Source organism: Ornithorhynchus anatinus, chromosome 8 (genome assembly GCF_004115215.2).
Source record: "Ornithorhynchus anatinus isolate Pmale09 chromosome 8, mOrnAna1.pri.v4, whole genome shotgun sequence".
NCBI classification, from domain to species: Eukaryota; Metazoa; Chordata; class Mammalia; order Monotremata; family Ornithorhynchidae; genus Ornithorhynchus; species Ornithorhynchus anatinus.
Genome location: NC_041735.1, coordinates 55,217,721 through 55,236,115, shown reverse-complemented (window position 1 = coordinate 55,236,115; position 18,395 = coordinate 55,217,721). Strand labels below are relative to the sequence as shown.

Here is an 18,395-nt window from a genome sequence, read left to right as displayed (position 1 = left end):
TGTATTTCTAAAGGTCAATCGTGGGAGGTTCTCATAGGAAAATAAAGACCCAGATTAAGAATAATTTAGAGTGAGCAAAATGGCGACATTTTCTATGCTCTGAAAGGCAGAGAGAGGGGAGAGAGTGGTGATTCCTAACAAGCTGTAGGTGCACATACAAATAAAGATGTCTTTTCTCTTGGCACATTAGGTTCAGAGCTGAACTGATGTTCAAAATTGAATGTAAAATCCATAGACTTTTTGGCTTTAAGATTTCCTTTTAATATTTGTGGCTCTGCTTCTCTGTAACCTAATCGGTAAATTTAGCTATAGATCCACAAATTGGGCGTAGAATACTTGGGTCCTGTGGTGTCAAAAGACAGTATTTGGTAAGGCTGTATTTTATTTTATTTTTTATTAGAAAGATACCGATCTCATATCTCTGCTTCTGCCTCTCTCGCTCCCCCGCTCCCGTCAGGAGAAGGAGAGAGATATAATGAGGGGCGCACGGGGATGAGAGTGGAGGGGTAGATTCCAAAAAGGCAAAATTGCCAAATTCAGGGAGGGAGATTCATGCTTGAAGCTGTAGCTGAATCGCACTCATGCCAGGGAGAGCCTCCTGGTCTGGTTCCAGCTCCCTCCTTCCCCTCCATGTTCAGCCCCTTTGTGAGTCCGACCTACCCTGGTCGCTTAAAAATGGACTCCAAGCTACAGCCGATTTATTACCGAATCTTTCCTTCTGGGGTGATTAATGGTGTTTTGAGCCATAAACATATGTATTTCGAATTTGCCCCATGGAAACGGTATTCCACAGCATCTGCTTTGTATTCCTAGCTCTGTTTGCCTTTACTTAAGGCCCCCTCACAGCCAGTACAATGTAACAGTCGTTGACTTGTCTATTTTGACCCCGAGAGGAAAAGTGTGGGAGTAGAAAGCTCCCCGGGTCCCCGATGCGGAGGCGAGAAGAGCTTTCTCCATCTGGACGGCGCAGTGGGGGGAGAGAGAGAGAGAGAGGAAGGGAAAGAGGCAGAGAAAGAGAGGGAGGGAGAGACAGGGAGACAGAGAGAGGCCGAGAGACAGAGGCGAAAACAGAGACAGAGGCCGACACAGAGACCCCAGGAGAAGTGCGGCTCAACATGGCGAATGTTTCCCCATTCTAGGGGGGCCTGAGAGCGGGGGTCCCACTCCCGCACGACTCCCCGAGTTGATCCTGGCGAGCCGAAGCACCTGTGTCCCCTCTGCTGTCTACACTGTCGATCAAGGAGGGAGCCTGGCTTTGTTTCTCCCAGAAACCCAGCCCCGCGGGCTCCAGGGCGGCTCTGCGCCCGGGAAGAGCCTGCCAGCCCTGCTTTGCAGAAGAAGCAAGCAGCCACAGCAACCGCAGCATCTTTCGCACCCTCTGGCTCCTCGGCGCTGGGGCTATCCCCGACTACTCGCCCGGGGCTTGGATCTACGGAAAGACCTCACAAAGGGCTCTGGCTTCGGTGGAAGGACGCACCGTTCCGGACGGGGTTGGGATCTATGGGGAAGGGGCGATGAGAAGGAGAGGGGGACGAGAGCGGGTCCCGAGGACCAGCTCAATTCGGCTCTTTCCTTACTTTGGGCCAAAGAACACGTTCTTAACACTGAATTATTCAGAATAAAAACTTTATTTTTTTTCCAGAACGTGAGCAGCAAGGAATGTAGAACTTTCAAAACAAATCTAGGATTTTCACGTTTACAGATTTTCGGTTTTAGCCGGATGTTACAAGCATAAATTACTGTTTCAAATGGTGGTTTCTCTCTGGTTTTATTGCATCATTACCATTTTTATAAAGGAATTATATTTGCCTTTCAAATAAAAATTTCCTATGTACGCCAATATGCCATTGAACAAAAGGCCGGATAATAATACCTCCTGAATAATCAGGGTACAGTTTTTTAATATAAATATGAACGTATGGGGATAAATAATATTTAAACACTTAGATTATTCAATGTTTGCAAAAAAAATATAAATAAATCTGAATGTTCACCAGCATACACACATTGAAAGACGTACACGTATTCATTATCGTCCAGGGAGTCCCTGTTTCAAAGCGCCTTTGATTTCTTTTCTCGCTCTTTAAAAGAAGTGCAATAAAAAACAAAATTAAAAACCAACACAACTTAATTGCGTCCCCGAGGGAGCCATAAATGTACGAACAAATTCACACTGAAGAACTCGGAGAGAAAATTTGTTCATATACCCTGTTTTTGATAAAAGAGAAGAGAAGGTAAAGGGAGAAGCCCACCGCCCCAGCCAGCGCGAGCCGCGGGCTCGAGTTCGAGAAGACAAATATCACTATGGAGACTCTAGAGCCATTCAAGCAACAAATATTGCTACGTCACATAAACTATAAAAACGCGTTACCAAAGAAAACAAAAGAGGAGACGGGGGTGGAGGGGGTGGGGAGGGGAGAAGGATAGGAAGGGGGAGGAGAAGGGCGGGAGAAGAGAGACCTTTAAAAAAAAACCGAAGAAGAGAAAGGTGGGTTGACTTTCTGTCCCCCTCAGCCACCGAGGTCCATCACAGATGGGTCAGCTTGGGCGCTTCCTGAATTCTTCCCTGAGAAGGATGGTGAGAAGTAAGGTCTGTGTAGGTGGGGTGGGGGTCGCACGGTCCATGGTGGTGGTTGTTGGCCATGGATCCGGCCCCCCCATAGTCCATGGCGGCCGAGGCGGGGTGGGGGAGGTGAGTCAGACCAAAGATGGAAGGCCCGGAATTGCTCATGGGCTCCACATAGTTGCCCCCCACGAAGACGGGGCTTCCCTGTAGGTGTGGATTCCCATAGCCGCCGTTGGCTTGGAGGGGATGAGGGTCGTAGTCGGGAGTGACCGCGGCCGTCCCCGCGTACCGCTTCTGGGGAGGTGGGCAGCTAGCGAGTGGCCCCGGGTAGGAGGTGGGGAGGCCATAGGCGTTTTGATGAGGCTTGTTGAAGGACGGGGGCGACTGGGGCTCGTAGGGGACACTGTTTACCAGAGAATGCATAGAGTTCAAATACCCCCCAGCGCCGGGAGGGACCGGGCTGCGGCTGGGGGACTGCCCCCCGGATGACGTCATCATGCCCTTGCCCTTTTGATCCTTTTTGTATTTCATCCGGCGGTTCTGAAACCAGATTTTGATTTGTCTCTCGGTGAGGTTGAGCAGGTTGGCCATCTCCACCCGCCTCGGCCTGCACAGGTACCTATTGAAATGGAACTCCTTCTCCAGTTCGACCAGCTGGGCACTTGTGTAGGCGGTGCGGGCTCGCTTGGACGAGGCCTGCCCGGGGGGGCTCTTGTCGCCGGCGCAACTCTCCCCTAGGCAAAGCACACAAAGCAGAAGATGAGGTGGCGCCTCTGCCCCCCCCCCTAGTTGGCCCGGGCCAGTGACCAAGCCCACCCCCTCCCCCGACGGAGCCCGGCGGAGGTGATGGGGCTAGAGGCCCCAGGGAAGGGCTCTCTCCTTCACGCACCGCTATTCCCCGCCCCACCCCCGCCCGTCCCCAATCCCCCGATCATCAGCCGGGGCTCAGACCGTCTCCATCTGGCTGATCGGAGTGGAAATCCCCATCCGGCACCCAGTTATTGTCTTCTCTTAGAACCTCCGCCCCCGCCACCAGTAGGCGGATCCCAGTGGCCAGTGGGTATAACGGCCCGGGTCTACACTGGCAAAGTGAAGCTGTGAATGGAAGTTGACCACTCTAGATAGCCACTTTGGATTAGCCTTAAAAAACCAACAAACCAACCAACCCCCAAACCAACGGAACTCCTCCTTTCCCTCCCCTCAGCATCAGGGTCTGTTCCCCGAACTAACTCTCTGGTTGCCTCTCCAACTCTTCCCTTCGGTTCCCCTGGGTAGACACGGCTACTGAGTCCCAGGTTGGGAGCCTATTGGGAGATCCTGAAATGTCTGTTTTACTAGAAAAGGGTCATCGAGGATAAGATGTACTCCAGTACCGCGTGGTTTGTTTGTAAATGTGAAAAGAGACTAGGGAGAGGGCAAAGGCCACAAATGCGGAGCTTCGTGTAATCCAGAAAGGTGACAAGATTTCCCAGAGACGACACGCACGTTCCTGCTGGCTTTTGCCTTCCCAGGATGGTCTGAGCCTAACATTGCTCCAGGTATCAAATCTGCCTCCACCGTACAACCTCTCCCGGAGAAGGGGGCAAATGTAAACAAGATGCTTGAAAAGTGCAGCTAGTGCTGTTTCGCCCGCTGGGGTTTGTATCATGTTAGATCCATGTGGTTTACATTATGATGACAAACACCATCATCTTCCCGCCCCTAAGATTTTTCTGGACCAGGCTGCATTGTTCCGAAATTGAACAGAGTTTTTAGCATTGTAACCCAGCCACTCAGCTGCAGCAAGAATAGATTCTGATAATAAGCAAAGCATCGATTCGGAGCGCAGGTGATTATGAGCCATTTTATTCACGTTACACTTCAGCAGGGGGTCACTGTCTTATTATTCTAAGAGAGCTGTGCCAAAAGGGGGAAAAAAAGTACAGCTGAGGACACACCTCTGGCTAAAGGCCCAGGCCGCTAGATTTTAAAGTGCTCTGGCAGGACGGATCTTGCACCTAAATTTTCCCTCGGTGCTTTAGGGGAGAGGTTGTGCTTTCCTTCACCGAATCTCATCCCCGGGAGGGAGGAAAAGCTCGGGGTCCCTAAACCAGGTCTCTGACGGCCCGGAGGCGCCCCTCCTTGGAACGCCTGGGAGGAAGAGACCAATCCATTCGAGGGAGAACGGGAGGTTGGTTCCAGGGTAGCCGGGTCTGTCCTGGCCGGGTACGCTCCCACCCCGCGGAGGGGCGCGGCCGGGAAGAGGGGAGGCCTGGCAGCACGAGCCTCCCCCCGAACGCAGCCCCGGGTTACCTGAACTGGAGCTGCTGTTTTTCTGCTTTGTGTTCTGGCGCGACTCTTTCATCCAGGGAAAGATCTGTTTGGACATGGTGGGCGAATTGAGCATAGGGCTCTTGGTGGGGTTGGCGGGGGCTGGGTTGCTGCTGGCATTTTGAGGTGGCGACACCGAGGGGGGAGGCGGCGGCGCTGGCTGGGGAGGAGCCGGCGGAGGCGGCGGCTGCTGGGGCTGCTGCGGAGGCTGGGACTGCTGGGGCTCGACGAGGCCGGGGGGCTGGCCGGCCTGGCCACCGATGGTCCTCATACAACTCTCATTGATCTCATTGGCCTTGTGGTGGACCACCGCGCTGCCAGGGGACTGCAGGGAACAGGCAGGTCGATGGTACTCGCTTTCCACCAGCGATGAAGACGGAGGATATTGCGGCTGACTCGCATTATAAGTGAAACCATTTGCTCCTTGGTAGGGGTAGCCACCGTAGATCGCCGAGCTGTCGTAGTAGGTCGCTTTTTGCATTTCGTTGTTTCCCAATATTTATTTCACACACTGACAGGGTCTTGACACCCTTAAAGCCGAACATTGGCACCCCTCTGTCACGTGACGTTCTTCCGCCAATGGCCTCCCCGGATGGACCTGGGGTGGACGAGAAGCGCAGCGCGGTGAAGGCTCAGTACAAATCCATCTTACTTTCAATAGCTAAGTGACATGAAAGCCATAAAAGAAAAAGTGGTCAGCAATATTTAGCAGCATGACTTGGCCCCGGGCACAGTGAGCCGCGCTATAAAAAGCTGCTGGAATTCACTGGCAGCTACAAATATTTGGTTAACTTGCGTCTGGAGTTGAGGGTTTTCCGGGGGGAGGAGAGGAGTAGGGAGAAGGGCCCGGATGGGGGCGGGGAGGGAAGCTGTTTGTTTTGTTTTGTTTTTTTTCCTTTCGATCCAGGCTAGAAATGAGGCCTGGATGGGGGTCTTATTTCCCGAGGGAGAGAGAGCTAGGGAAACCTAGGGTCTCCCCTTACCCCGCTCTCTCCCCGCCGCCCCTCAACCTCTCTAGCTCTGTGGGACCGCTGGGCAACCGGGGCCGGAGGGGAGAAGAGGAGTGGTGGAGGTGGGGGAGGGGAAGAAGAAAGACCGAGTTTCATATTTATACTCCAGTCCCAGAATGATTCTGGTTTTTTTTTTAAAAAAAAAAAACCACAACAATCTGAGAGGCAATTCAGATCCCACTTCCATTCAGAGAAGTGCGCGCACACACACACACACACACACACACACAGAGTTGGCCTCTGGAAAACTCGAGGAAACTCACACTTCTAGGCTCAACGGACTTCCTGAAATAAGTTTGTTAGGCAGCGAAATACCTCTAACTTCGAGATGTTTCCTCCACCCACCCCCACCCTATTCCCACTCAACCACCAGCTGCAATTCTCCAGGCCAGATCCATGTGGGAGAAGGTGAGAAAAAAATGCCCTGGGTTTTCCTGCTACCAAGTCCCACCCAGGAGGGATGCTCGCCCTTCCCTGTAATTCCCCTGTTTCCTCCACCCCGGGACTCCATGAGCCCGGGGATCCTTCCCCCAGCTCCCTCCAAGTGCAGGAGGCATCCAGACCCGTCTTCCTTGAGGGTTTCGAGGTGCTGTTTTTCATGGCAACTACCAAATTCTACCTGTTAAAACATGATGGATTAGAGGGGGAAGAAAACCCACCAGGAACCTGAAAAACCAGCGTTCATCTCCATGACCACGGCTTGAACTTTCCTTCCAACTTAACGATAATAGGTTCTGTCTTGGAAACTGCTATGTAATTTGATGTATGGGGGTCATTTGGCTAGGGAAGAGGGGATGGAAACACAAGCCATAAACCGCTCCTATAGTTCATGTGAATCTTTTTGTTGTTGTTGTTAACTAGCACTGTTTACCTGCCTCAGAATAACCAATTAAAGATCCGGCTGCAATAATGTAAGAGGCGATCTGAATGTTACCTAACCCCTGTTTCCGAGAAAGGGGCTGCAGAATTCAAATCTGGGGAGTTTCTTTTTGTTTGCACTCTTAACCAACTCAACCGTTTGTTCTCGGCTCAGCAGAGTTCCCTACATTTGGTATTAGGGTTGTACTATTCCCTCCGGCCATTTAAGGAAATAATAATAACCTGATAATTGTTCCCCGTTTTCCACCCTAACTGCATTTATTTATATTCCAAGTTCTATAAGTCTGCCAGGGAATTACAGGTACTTCGTTAGCTAGAAAAATCAATTTAATGAACATCTAACGGTGGATTACTATGATTTTATTTTTAATCATAGACTCCTTTGGATTTTGTTAATAAACTAACAATCTGATCAACATCTGGAAAGCAGGCACGATTAATTTTCCAGCACCTCAATTAAAAATAACAGCATCCTTTACCCAGAGTTATTGTGTGCAAGCTCTAGGCCCTAGAGTGCTGTTTAGCCCTTGCAAATAGAGAGGGAGGTACGGATCCCACATTGGAGAGCAACTAAAATGTTAAAAACCGAAGAGTCAATTTAAAAGCACAATTTCCTGTTCCTCTATTGAAAACGATTCCTATTCGATTTGACAGTTTTAATGTCTGACATTGTAAATATTTCAGATACCAGGCTGTGCTAAAGAAAATGCCAGGTTAAGAAAATTACTCCAGACACTTGAACAGCAAGATATTAGATAAAATAAAATTAAGTTGATTTGAAAGCACAATATTTCAAGTGACTTGCTAATCCGTTATCTCTAGCCAAACTGGGTTCCAGCTTCGAAAGTTAAACAGCTCCACCAAGTTGTCCTTGGTTAGGGTTCTTTCCCCGCAAAGGGAAGAAGTGCTCTGAAACCCCGAGTTACTTCTTTCTTCAACCGAAGTCTTTCCTATTGTTCCGGGGTACTGGACAAAACCCGGGGCAGAGACAAACAGCCACAAAAAAGTTTGCCATCCTGTGAAGAAGTTGGAGATTCGCCTAGCAGCAGATCTCCCCCTCTACCCCAAGACAAAGACCCGGAGTGACGAATCCACCGCAAATCTCTCTCTCGGTGCGACAGCCAGGTGCAGTTGAGCTGAAATATAGTCGAAGAAGAGTCTAAATCGCCTCCACGGAGCAGCCCCTATTGTCTCCTTCAGATCTGGCCAAATTCTGGCTCCTTCCTTCCTCCTCCTCCTCCTCTTCCTCCTCCTCCTCCTCCCCCCCGTCTCCCCACCCTACACCCCCTTCTCCTCCCCGCACCCCCCTCCCCAACCCTCGCCCCGGTCTCAGAAGGGAGAAATCCAGGTAAAGGTGCCCCTCCGAAATCCAGAAAAGTTGAGAGAAGAGGGAATGGGAGGGGGGAAGGGGGAGCCGGGGGGAAACGGCCTGAACTCGAAGTCTAAGGGTATCAGTCACTGCCTGGAAGGAAGCTCCAGCTTGTGAACTCTTCTTGAACCGAGATTTAAGTCTACGGCCATAAATCACTGAGACATAAACTCCGCCATTCAGCACTGATAGCGGCGGATTGTGGCCTTGCTTACCTTAACTTCTGACGACTGACGCGGAAGGAGGCACCGAGCTCCGGGGCTGGTCCCGCGGCGGCAGCAGCAGCAGCCGAGGGGGGCTGGCTGCGCAGACCCTCCCCCGGCCCGCTCCCCTTCGGCTCCGGGATGGGCACCGGCTCAAATCACCGGCCGAAAGGAAGACCCCCGGAGCCCAGGACGCGAGGAGAAGCGTGGCTCGACTCGCGGCTCTCGCACGACTCACAAGAGGGCTAGCTGGGGCGGCTCAGACACCCACCCCCTCCACCATTCCCCCCTAGCCCACCCCCCTCCGGCAGCCACCCCCCCCCTCCCCCTGCCCTTCCCCAGGGCAGCAGCCGGGGCCCAGAGATAAGAGCTATCGCGGCTCGGGGCTTTTCCTAGGGTAGTGGCACCGACATGGGTATGTTTCTTATGAATATTGCACGCGGAGCGGCGTCTGGTTGGGGGAGGCAAACCGGTAGGGAAGCGCGGGCCGGGGTGGGGGATGGGGCAAAGGGAGAGAGGGAGTGAAGGAGTGCGCCCCCCCCAACACACAAACACACACACACACACACAACGCCTCCCCACCCCTCCCCGCTCCGAGGCGTCACTAAAGTCCAGGAAAATTATGCTAATGAAGACAAACGGCGTTCACAAAGGGGCTTCACTCACCAGGGTCTTTATTTCTTATGAATCTGTTTGAGGAGCCCCGTAATAGAGTGTCCCTGGTACCTAGAACCGCGGGGAGAAGCTGGGGGGTGGGCGGGTGCTGTAAGGGCGGGAGAGGCAATAAAAGTTTCCGGGAGACTTGAACTGGTTAACTTCCAAGAAGGACTCTCCCTCTCTCCCTCTCTTCGCACTAGGGATGGAGACCGGCGGGAGGAGGGAGGGGGAAAGAGTGTCCGTCTGTTTCCCCCCCACCCCTTTCTACTTTTACCAGGAATTCTTGCCAGATTCAATCAGCCTGTCCACCACTGTATTTTTAGACAGAACTATTTAAATAGTTGCGGCCGGGGAGGGAGAAGAAAAAAAATGCACATTTCAACACGTACACGTTCTCTATGAGGGTGTGTTGTGCTGTGGGGCTCAACCAGACCCACACACACGTATGGGTTGGATTGTGCGTGTATGTGTGCTTCTGCGTGTGGGTGCTTGTGCATGTGTGTGTGTGTTCAACTGCACATAGATCTAATTCGATACCCAATGCGTGGATTTGATCAAGTATAGCACTGATACGGAATAGGAAAGATACAGTTTCCCCACGCAGAGCAACCTTTGAGTGGGGACTTGGCTGTTGAACAATAGCCACAACTTGAAAGGCCGAAATGACTTTCTCTCCCTAAACAAGCCTTTAAACCCATCAGAGGATTACAACAAATTCTAAGGAAGGATCTGTTTATTTTTTGTGGTAAAAGGGGAGAAAGGGAGAGTTCGCGTGATTACGAGGCGTCGGTGGTTTGTCCTCCTCAAAGGAAGGTGTTAGAAATATAAGTAGTGTGTTTAAACCTCCGGGGAGCGAAAGTGTCACCTTAAAGCAAAAACAAAGCCCAGGAAAAGGGAGAAATCAAAAAGCACTTTCAGGCCAGGGTGGCCTCTTGCGCATACCAATGGTTTTTGTCATTTATGGCTCCGCAAGATTTATGACTTCATGCACCGAAGCTGTAAACAGAGCACTAAAACAGAAAATACTTGCTCCTTATGGCATATTGCGGTGCCACAACATGAAAGGGGAAGCCGGGCGGCGTAGGAGGGGAGAAGAGGCCAAAAAATCCGCTGGCCTGCGTTTTCTCTTCAAACCACCCTCCTCGGATGCTGCGTCTGAAGAAAAGAGGCTTCGGTCAATAATCAACCCCGCACTTTTTCTTCTAAACTGCTGATGCGACTATCCCCGGTTCGGGCTGAGCTAGCTCGAGGAAACCAAAGGAAGCCGTGAGAAAGCGGACTTGGTAAACTGGGGTGGAGGGGGTTGGGGGTGGGGGGGTCCACTCTCCTGGCCTGGCCCCCGGCCCGGCTTGGCGGAGGCCGAGGGACTCTAATTTAGAGAGGGCCGAGCCGGACTGCGAGCCGAGAACGGACCGAGGAAGGGGAACCGGACTCCGTGGACCGCGAGACACTACCGTGGGCTGGGAATAAACCCTTCCAAGCCGGGAGGAAAATGCCTCGAGGGCAAACAAAGGTCGCAGGTCCATTGGGTTATCTCGCACAGGCCTTGGGTTCTGGACTTGACGGGAGGAAAACCAAATGCCTGGGGATCGGTCCCGGGACTTGGGGCCTTTGTCGCCCTTTCCAGAGCCTCATTTTGAGGCCTGGCGATTTCAGGGTGCCAAGGTGTTCGTTTAATTTTGAAGACAGGGATGGAGGTGTGGGGGGGGGGAGCTTTTCCACTGGTTTCCAGCGAGTTCCACTTCCAGAATCCCCTTCCTTGCTCCTCCTTTTGGTCCTCGGGGTGAAAATAGAAACAGGCCCGGTGTTCTTTCCTAGCCCGCGGCTTTACCAGCCGAACCTGACGGACTTTTCTGGGCTTTTTTTGTTCAGAGGGACAAGTGCAGGAAAGGAACCCGCCCCTCTGCCTCCCGGCTCAGAGCTGTGTCCATCGGAGAGGAAGGAAATGCCTGCGAATCTTTTATTTGGGTTTTCATCGGAAAGGGGAAAGTCTTATAAAAAATTATTTAGCTGGATATGCTAGGTCGCTCCTGGATGGTGTGTGTGTGTGTGTTTGTGTGTGTGTGTGGTGGGGTGCGGGGTGGTAGGGGGGAGGGAAAAAGGAATGGCTGGCAAGAATAGTGAAACGAAATCCCAAAGGGGGAAGGAAATTATTGATGAAATTCACATCCAAGTAATTACACAGAGATTTTGGTGATCGGGGGCCATGTCTATGGGAAAAGAAAAGCATTTAATCTGGTTTGGCTCCCATCTCGTTGCCCTAGATATTTCCTGGGAAGCCAAATGTTACAAACACGTCCGTTGGATCGTTCTTGCTGGGGATGATGCCTAGCAAGCCTTTAATCTGGTTCTTCTCCAATTTGCGAGCATTAACCCTATAATAAAAAGATGTTTTCAACAAACCTATACTCGTCCTCACGTTTTTTTCTAGTGAAATGATATTATTTATGAGTCTTTAACTAGGTCAAAAATGCGCCAGAACTAGGTCATAAATCACACCAAACGCTGACACGTAATTGAACTGCAATTAAAGCTTACATTTTATTTTCAAGGGGCGTTTTGGACCACTTAAAATATTCTCAGGAAAAACATGTTTACTTTCAGAGCCGACACTGTGTGGATTGAAAGAGCCGCGTTCACAGAGAGGCTAATATTTCCCCTTAGAGCAAGGAAAACATAATTAGATGATTTCTTTTTTCTCTCTCTCTCTTTTTTTTCTGTCTGAGCGGAGAGAAGTGAGTTGCCGTTCGGACAGGTCTAGTTCCAAGGTCCGGGCTCTCCATCTCTCCCCTCCAGGCACCCTCCATCCTCCCTCCCAGTTGCCAAATTCATATGTTTGTGGGTCCGAAGCTCCATCAGACTCAGAGGCCCTGGAAACGCAAAATAACTGGGGGGACAAAATGGCCAAGAGGTGTCCGGCATCACCCTCTCTCCTCCTCCCCACCCTCATCACCTTCCCTCCCACGGCCCAGGGGCCCCATAAATCACAGACCCGCACTCTGACCTCCGGGAGCTGGACCCACGGGTGGGAGCCACGGCCTTTCTTCCCTCCGCCCCCAGGATCGGCCGAGAAACGCGGGGCGCTCGGCCACCCCACTCGGGATGCACCGGCTCCTCGGTGGGGAGGGAAAGCCGAGGCCGTGCCCTCCGCTCCGAGAGAAGAAATCAAGGGTTGGAGGGCGCCATCCAGCCCCGGCCCTACTCTCCAGCTCCTTCCCTGCACCGCTGGAACCTTCCACTCGGAGCTTTTTTCCAACGAACGAGCCCGGCACGAAGCCCTTCCCGCTCTCCCCTTGCACCCTCCCCGCAGACCGAGTGATCCCCACCCCTTGCCCCGATGAAACAATGGGTCGTCGCCCAAGTTGGGACTCCCTCGGTCCTGTTTCCTAGAGGAGCATCCTGGAACACCCGCCTTAATAGTAAACAAAGTAGCGGGAACCATCGGAAATAAAATGGCAGCAGAACTGCACACTCATCGATTTCCCGCTCCCAGCTCCTTCGTCGCAAACCCAAATCAAACCCACCCTCCGCAACACAATACAACAACAATAACAACAACAATAACAAAGAGATCCCCGCCGCACACCACACAATCACAAAAAAACCCAGCTCCCCCAAGCCCAGAGCTTTCGACACTCGTTTTTCCAGCTCGGAAAAGCTCCTGGAAATAAACAGGGTCCACGCAGCTAGAGAGACAAAGCTAAGGTAGGCGACGGAGGAGTCTCCGGTGAGGATAATGCCAAGAGGACAATCCCCCTCCCCAAACCTCTCCCCGACTTCTTGGGTTAAAAAACTCTGGGGTCTGCTGAGCTACCAGGGAGTCTGGAAGGGTTTCAGCTCTAAACTGAGAAACAAAGGGGGAAAGGAGGCTGGAGTTGGATCCACACCCCCTAAGCCTCCTCGACTGACCTTTGCCTTAACCAGCAATAACTCACCACATAAATGAACAATTAACGGAAATACCTTAAAATAAAATCCATCCTTCTAACGCAGCCTTGCGTCCTTTCAGCTCGCCAGTAATCTTTCCATAAGCATAAAAACTGCAACCGACACGGAAGCTCTCTCAGGAGGAGAAGAAAAAGAGGAAGAAGAAGAGAAGGAAGGGGGTAGGAAAAAAAAAAAGAAGAAAGCTCTTGCTCTGAACAGAAATTGGAATAGCGTAATCACAGGCGAAGCCCGCCCGGGTCTCCGCTCCAAATGCCACAATAATGCGCTGTATTATGTGCTCACGTGGTCATACGTCAACTTAAATCCTTTTATTTGAAATAGAGAATCATTGAAGGAAGTAGATTTCCAAGCAGAAAGCCCTGCTTTTTAAAAATCCTTGACCAAACACACGCGGGAAGAGTTTTGAGGAAAATCAGGAAGTAGACTTGGTGGGGTGCTCTTGCGCCCCCCTCCCCCAACCTTTTTCTTCTCCCCACTCCCCCCACCTCATCCTCCTCTCCACTGTTTCTTTACACACACACACACACACACACACACACCACTAGAAGTTCAGAGCAATTCTTTCTGTATTCTGAAATTCCACTTAACTTTTCCACAGACCCTCACCCAGGGGCTCGCTGGGGTCGCCCCGCACCTTCTCCACACTGGAGGCTCATCTGGTCCGCAATCCAATAATAAATCAAAACTCCGATGCCCGAGTTTCGATAAGGAAAATCCTTAATGACTAGCTTGATTACCAGACTTCCCTACAGGCTCCTCTATACCGCTATTGTATGGTGCTTGCTTAACACCCACACGTTACATCAGAGCAGCTGTAGAAACTAAAAAGGCCTATAATTACCTGACAAAGGAAAAAGAGCCTCTTCTAAGTATAGTTGATTTTTGTCGTTGGAAGCCCACTCTGAAGGATGTGCCTGACTCCACTCTGCTGGATCTGAATAGTTCAAAACCACTAGGGACTGTCCCTGGGTAACCTGCGTTTATGCATTTTGTTTCCACAGAGTTGAGGGATTGACAAAACTTAACGTTGAAAAATTGTAAGGAAAATGATCTAATTGTCCAAGAAGAAGAAAAAAAATAAGTTTCTTATTAGATTCACTTGAGTTGACTTGGAAAACAAGCAGTTTTCTTATCCGCATGAACGTGTAGACCAACTTCCCCCATCCAAGACTGTTTAGTTTTATAAATATCCGTAACACTTTAACCAACAGTTCAGAAAATGAACACCACTAACTCTAAGATCCACCCAGAGGAAGCAAAGAGGATATTTCATGCCCCTTTGGCCCCCTTCCCTACCCCAACCTCCATTCCAGCCGGGAGTCCCCCTTGTTCCGAACGTCTCAGTGTCACTTGCTAAATACCTAACATTTTCCCCGAAACCCCTCCTAGTCTAGGTGTGGGAAAGAGTCTCCGAGAATCTAGGTAGGGAGAGAGGAATCTCTGATTATGCTCTTTTCACCACTCTATCTCCAGAGAGGGGGTTCTCAGCAGAACTTTGCATTGGTCAACAGTCGCGTACTCACTTCTTGCAGTCAGAGACTGTATATGGGTTCTCTTCTCTTCCAAATGAGTTAGAAGGGGCAAGGGGGATTTAATCCATCGGTAAGAGCTCAGGGAACAGAGGAGGCAAGCGTGCAGCGGGACGTTAAGAAACGAATGCCCCACCCCCACTCCACACATACACACACCTCAATGGAAGAGAGGGCTAGACCAAGTTTGTACAATTTGCAAACAGTATGTACACGTAGGAGCGGGATGTTTATAGCCAGAACCCTTCCGATGAACTTCCCTTGTCTAAACCGTCTCCGGGTCTCCACAATCGCTCTTAACTCGACTAGGCTAGCCCACTCCAGCTGCAGACTCCACCTAAAGAGAAAGTGAAAAGGAGCCTGGCTGGAACCAAAGGTTCTTTTCCATGGAGCACCCTTCCACTACTAGAAAAGATACTGAACACTAACCCCACACACATACACCTCCTCCACCCCAACTCGGAAGGGGTTCCATCTTCCCAAGCCCGTAGCAACATTGGGGCACTTGTGAAAACAACAAAAAAAAGTTCTCGACAGCGCTAGACCAAAAGCAGAGAGGCTTCAGAACTCGGAGTCCTGAGCAAATAGCAGGCCCAGCAGCCATAAATCACAATCATAAGTCAGAGGCACAGCTTCAGCTAAATGCCTTAACGCTAGCAAGGGCTAGAGTCTTCCCAAGTCCATTCCCCAAAACATCTTTATTCGCATTAATGATCAGGTTAATGCTCAAACTGTAGTTTAACGATTAACGTTTGAGGTGTTGGGGGGGGGGGAGTGAGAGGGGGAAAGAAGAGAGAGCTGAGGTTTTTCCCAAGGAAATGGAACTTTTACTGTAGAAACAGTTTCTCTAGGGTGTGCTTTGGGAAGAAGGGGAGAAGGGGGAGGAGGAGGAGGACAGCTCCCTGTTTTTTTTTTTTTTTTAGGGTGTCCTGGACCCTGCAGAACACGAGCAGCTGAAATTTATCCCCTTTCACCAGCTCTGGAATTCATTTTCTCTGGGCAGGTCCACGATTTTTTTTTTTTTATTCAGTTTGAGGAGAGGAGAGATTTCAGCCGCCCTGGCCTGCCAACACACCGTCTGGTTTCCGGCCTACAGTGGGGATCAGAGAAAGGGAGAGGAAGGAGAAGGGACTTATGGCCCGCTCCTTTCCTCGATTCCCCTCCCAAGACCCCTAAAATTCTAAGTTTCCATCCAGCTGAGCCTTCTGTGTCTGAGCCCAGCTTCATTGGCAGGCCCCGGCCGTGGGCGCGTGCAACTTGGTGTCAGCCCAGGCAGGCAGCGCAACAAAAGAAACCTTGAGAGTTGGCTTGGAAAGAGCCGACTAATAGGGGAGTCTTTGGTAAATATTTGAAAAGCTGCTGGGAGATTAGCGGTATTTGTATTCAAATATCGCAGTCTGATTTCTCCATCACAAATATACTTAGATCTTTCCCCCAAGCGACGACACGCGTGGCTCCCCTCTAAGTATAAAGTAAGTCTCACTCATTGTGAGCTTTGCTATTGGAATATTATTTAATATGGGTCATTTCTTCTTAGGTGCCTTTGCAAAGCATGTGGATACCAAGTAGTCAGGGCCCTTGAGGATGTGTGTTTAGCTTTAAACAAATAGATATAGAGTTACAAATCTTATCTATATATAATACACAACCAATTACATTATGTTAGGTGCATTCTACATACACACAGAGTTACTGATAACTGATATGCATAATACATACACACACGGAGAGTAACTGAGCTCGGTTAATACCTCTCACTTTTCTTCTGATAAATAAAAGCTGCACTCCCATATCAACGTTTCAAAACGGCGGCGATTGGCAGAAAATCGCCCTGGTGAAGGGTGGTTCAATTCACAAACTGATGATACCTTTATGGGGAACAAATGGTAAGGACCAAGGGGCTCAGAAGAAAACGGTGTGTTATGGTTTTTATTTCTAAACCCAGTCTTCACTTTCCGTAAGAGGTGCTAGGCCTAACCCCTGAAAGAACAAAGAAAACCTTCCGTGTTCAGTATCTCTTTGCAAAAAAGATTTCCGAAAGCTGCTTCAACCTTACGATCCACCCTCGTAGCCATGTAATTTATGACTCCTCTATCAGGGAGTAAACTATACTAATTACCTTCCTTCATCCCAAACTAGAGGACACATCTAGCAGGAACTTGAATAGAACTTGGGAGACTTTCTCCGCGTCCACCTAGAGAAAAATGCCCAGACACTATGACCTCCAGTATATTTTCTTGCCAGACACGAGCATCTGAGTATCTCACCAAAGAAAGGCACAGTATGTATCCAGCTCGAAAGGCCTAGTGATACACAATACCAGCAACTTATCTGCGAGCACGGGGAGGAAAAACTCTCGAAATAGCAGGGACATTAAGGCAAGTTTCCTCCAACCAGGGCTTAGGACTCCGACTTCCCTAACTCCAAAATTATAAGAAGTCAATGCAAACAGCCAGGAACGTAACAAGCCCCCCTCCTCATTCCCATGCCCCGCCACCGTGTCCGAACCGCCCTCCCAGTTGCCTGCCCTGGCTGGAAACCTCACGGTGTCTGTAGAGGCTTGGAATTGAGAGGCGGGTTTGATTATTTGTGGTTAAGAATCTAGAAAAGCACCCTTCACATCCATTACCAGTATCTTTTACCGCTCAAACCGCTCTGCCTTCTCCCTGATTCCAGTGCCCCTCCAGCCAGCACTCTTGACTTGCATCATTCTTTGTCTGTCTCTAGATCCCGCATTCTCTGGGAAACGAGCTGGCCAGAAAATTCCAGCTGAGTTAAAGATTGATCAGAATCGCTTTCAGACTACTGGAGTTGCCCGCGAGCACGACAGAAAAGGCTTCTCGGATTTTTCCTTGGCCAACCTCATTCCGGGACGCGCGGGAGAGTGGGGTGTGGAGCGCGCTTACCTCTTAAGATTTTCAAGTCAGTGCATTGAATTGTTTCCTGCTTCGGGCGTTCGGTAAATCGTCTTTTCCGGTGCCCGGGCGTTCTGCAGACAAACAAACAGCAGTGGGTGAATGATCGCTGAGATTGGAGGGAACTGGGGGAGTGTGGGGCGGCTGGGTGGCTCGCAAAGGCTCCGCTACGCAGTGACCTTGCGCACATAAGAAGTCTCTAAAGTCCCTCCGTGGATCGCGTTTATCTCCTAAGAGGTTCTGTTCTACAAATGGACCGAACACGGTCATTTACAGGGATTGATAAAATAAATAAGGCTCCCTTTTCTCCTCCCTCCCCTTCTCTCCCACCCTCTCTGCCTCGACCTGACGGGAGGAAGGGAAGGAGGATAAGGAATTTTTTTTTCCGCCTCCAAAGTGGCTCGGTTCTATTCTCTGATTCGAACTCGCTTCAGAGCTTCCGAGTTCTACACACGTATGCTTTATTTTCTTTCGCTAACAAAGGGAAGTCTTGTTTGGGATCACTCAGTCAAGGGAAGTCATGAAGCCCCATTAGTGGTGTTGAATTCTGTTGGAGAAAAATCAGACTGGGGCTCCGGTCTTCGAGCGGGGCTGAACATGGTAGCGGTTTTGTCTTCTTTTTAGTCAAGCCTGGATCTCGTCATCTCTTCGCCAAGCCTTATTGTGGGCTAACGAGAACCCAGCTGCGCTAAACCCTTTCGACTTGGCGAACTTCTGCTGGAGACGGCGGCGGGGGGCGGGGATGAGGGTGAAACGGGCACTTGAAGAGGGTATTGCAGGACGCCAAGAAGGCAGCCATCGGACGCCTTAGAGTCCTGCTATTTTGGTCAAATTGACCAACAGACAGAGGGAGTCTCTACGTCGCAAAACGATTGCATGCATTGTTTGCAACCAGATTCGGTCCACTCTCTTGCCCACCGGGCAGAAAATAGCAATGTTGTCATCGTAAAACTTTCTTGAAAAACAAAAGGAAAATCTTCGAGTTGGTGTCCTGGGAAAGGTTGCAGTT

At 50.5% G+C, this 18,395-nt stretch overlaps 1 protein-coding gene across 3 annotated transcripts in view; it reads right to left on the bottom strand.

The window, feature by feature from the left end:
• Positions 1-1,612: 1,612 nt before the first annotated feature.
• Positions 1,613-18,395, bottom strand: part of HOXA3 (homeobox A3) — a 34,468-nt gene continuing 17,685 nt past the window's right edge. The window contains exons 3-5 of one of the 3 annotated variants that reach the window (XM_029071139.2): positions 17,378-17,460; positions 4,859-5,474; positions 1,613-3,300 (exon numbers count right to left, since the gene is read on the bottom strand). In XM_029071139.2, coding sequence (XP_028926972.1) covers positions 2,528-3,300; positions 4,859-5,357 — 1,272 coding nt within the window. In that variant the 5' untranslated portion in view covers positions 5,358-5,474; positions 17,378-17,460 and the 3' untranslated portion in view covers positions 1,613-2,527. Of the gene's footprint in view, positions 3,301-4,858; positions 5,475-8,349; positions 8,573-17,100; positions 17,339-17,377; positions 17,461-18,395 lie in introns of those variants that run through there. The other 2 variants (XM_029071144.2, XM_029071145.2) reach the window with 2 other exon arrangements.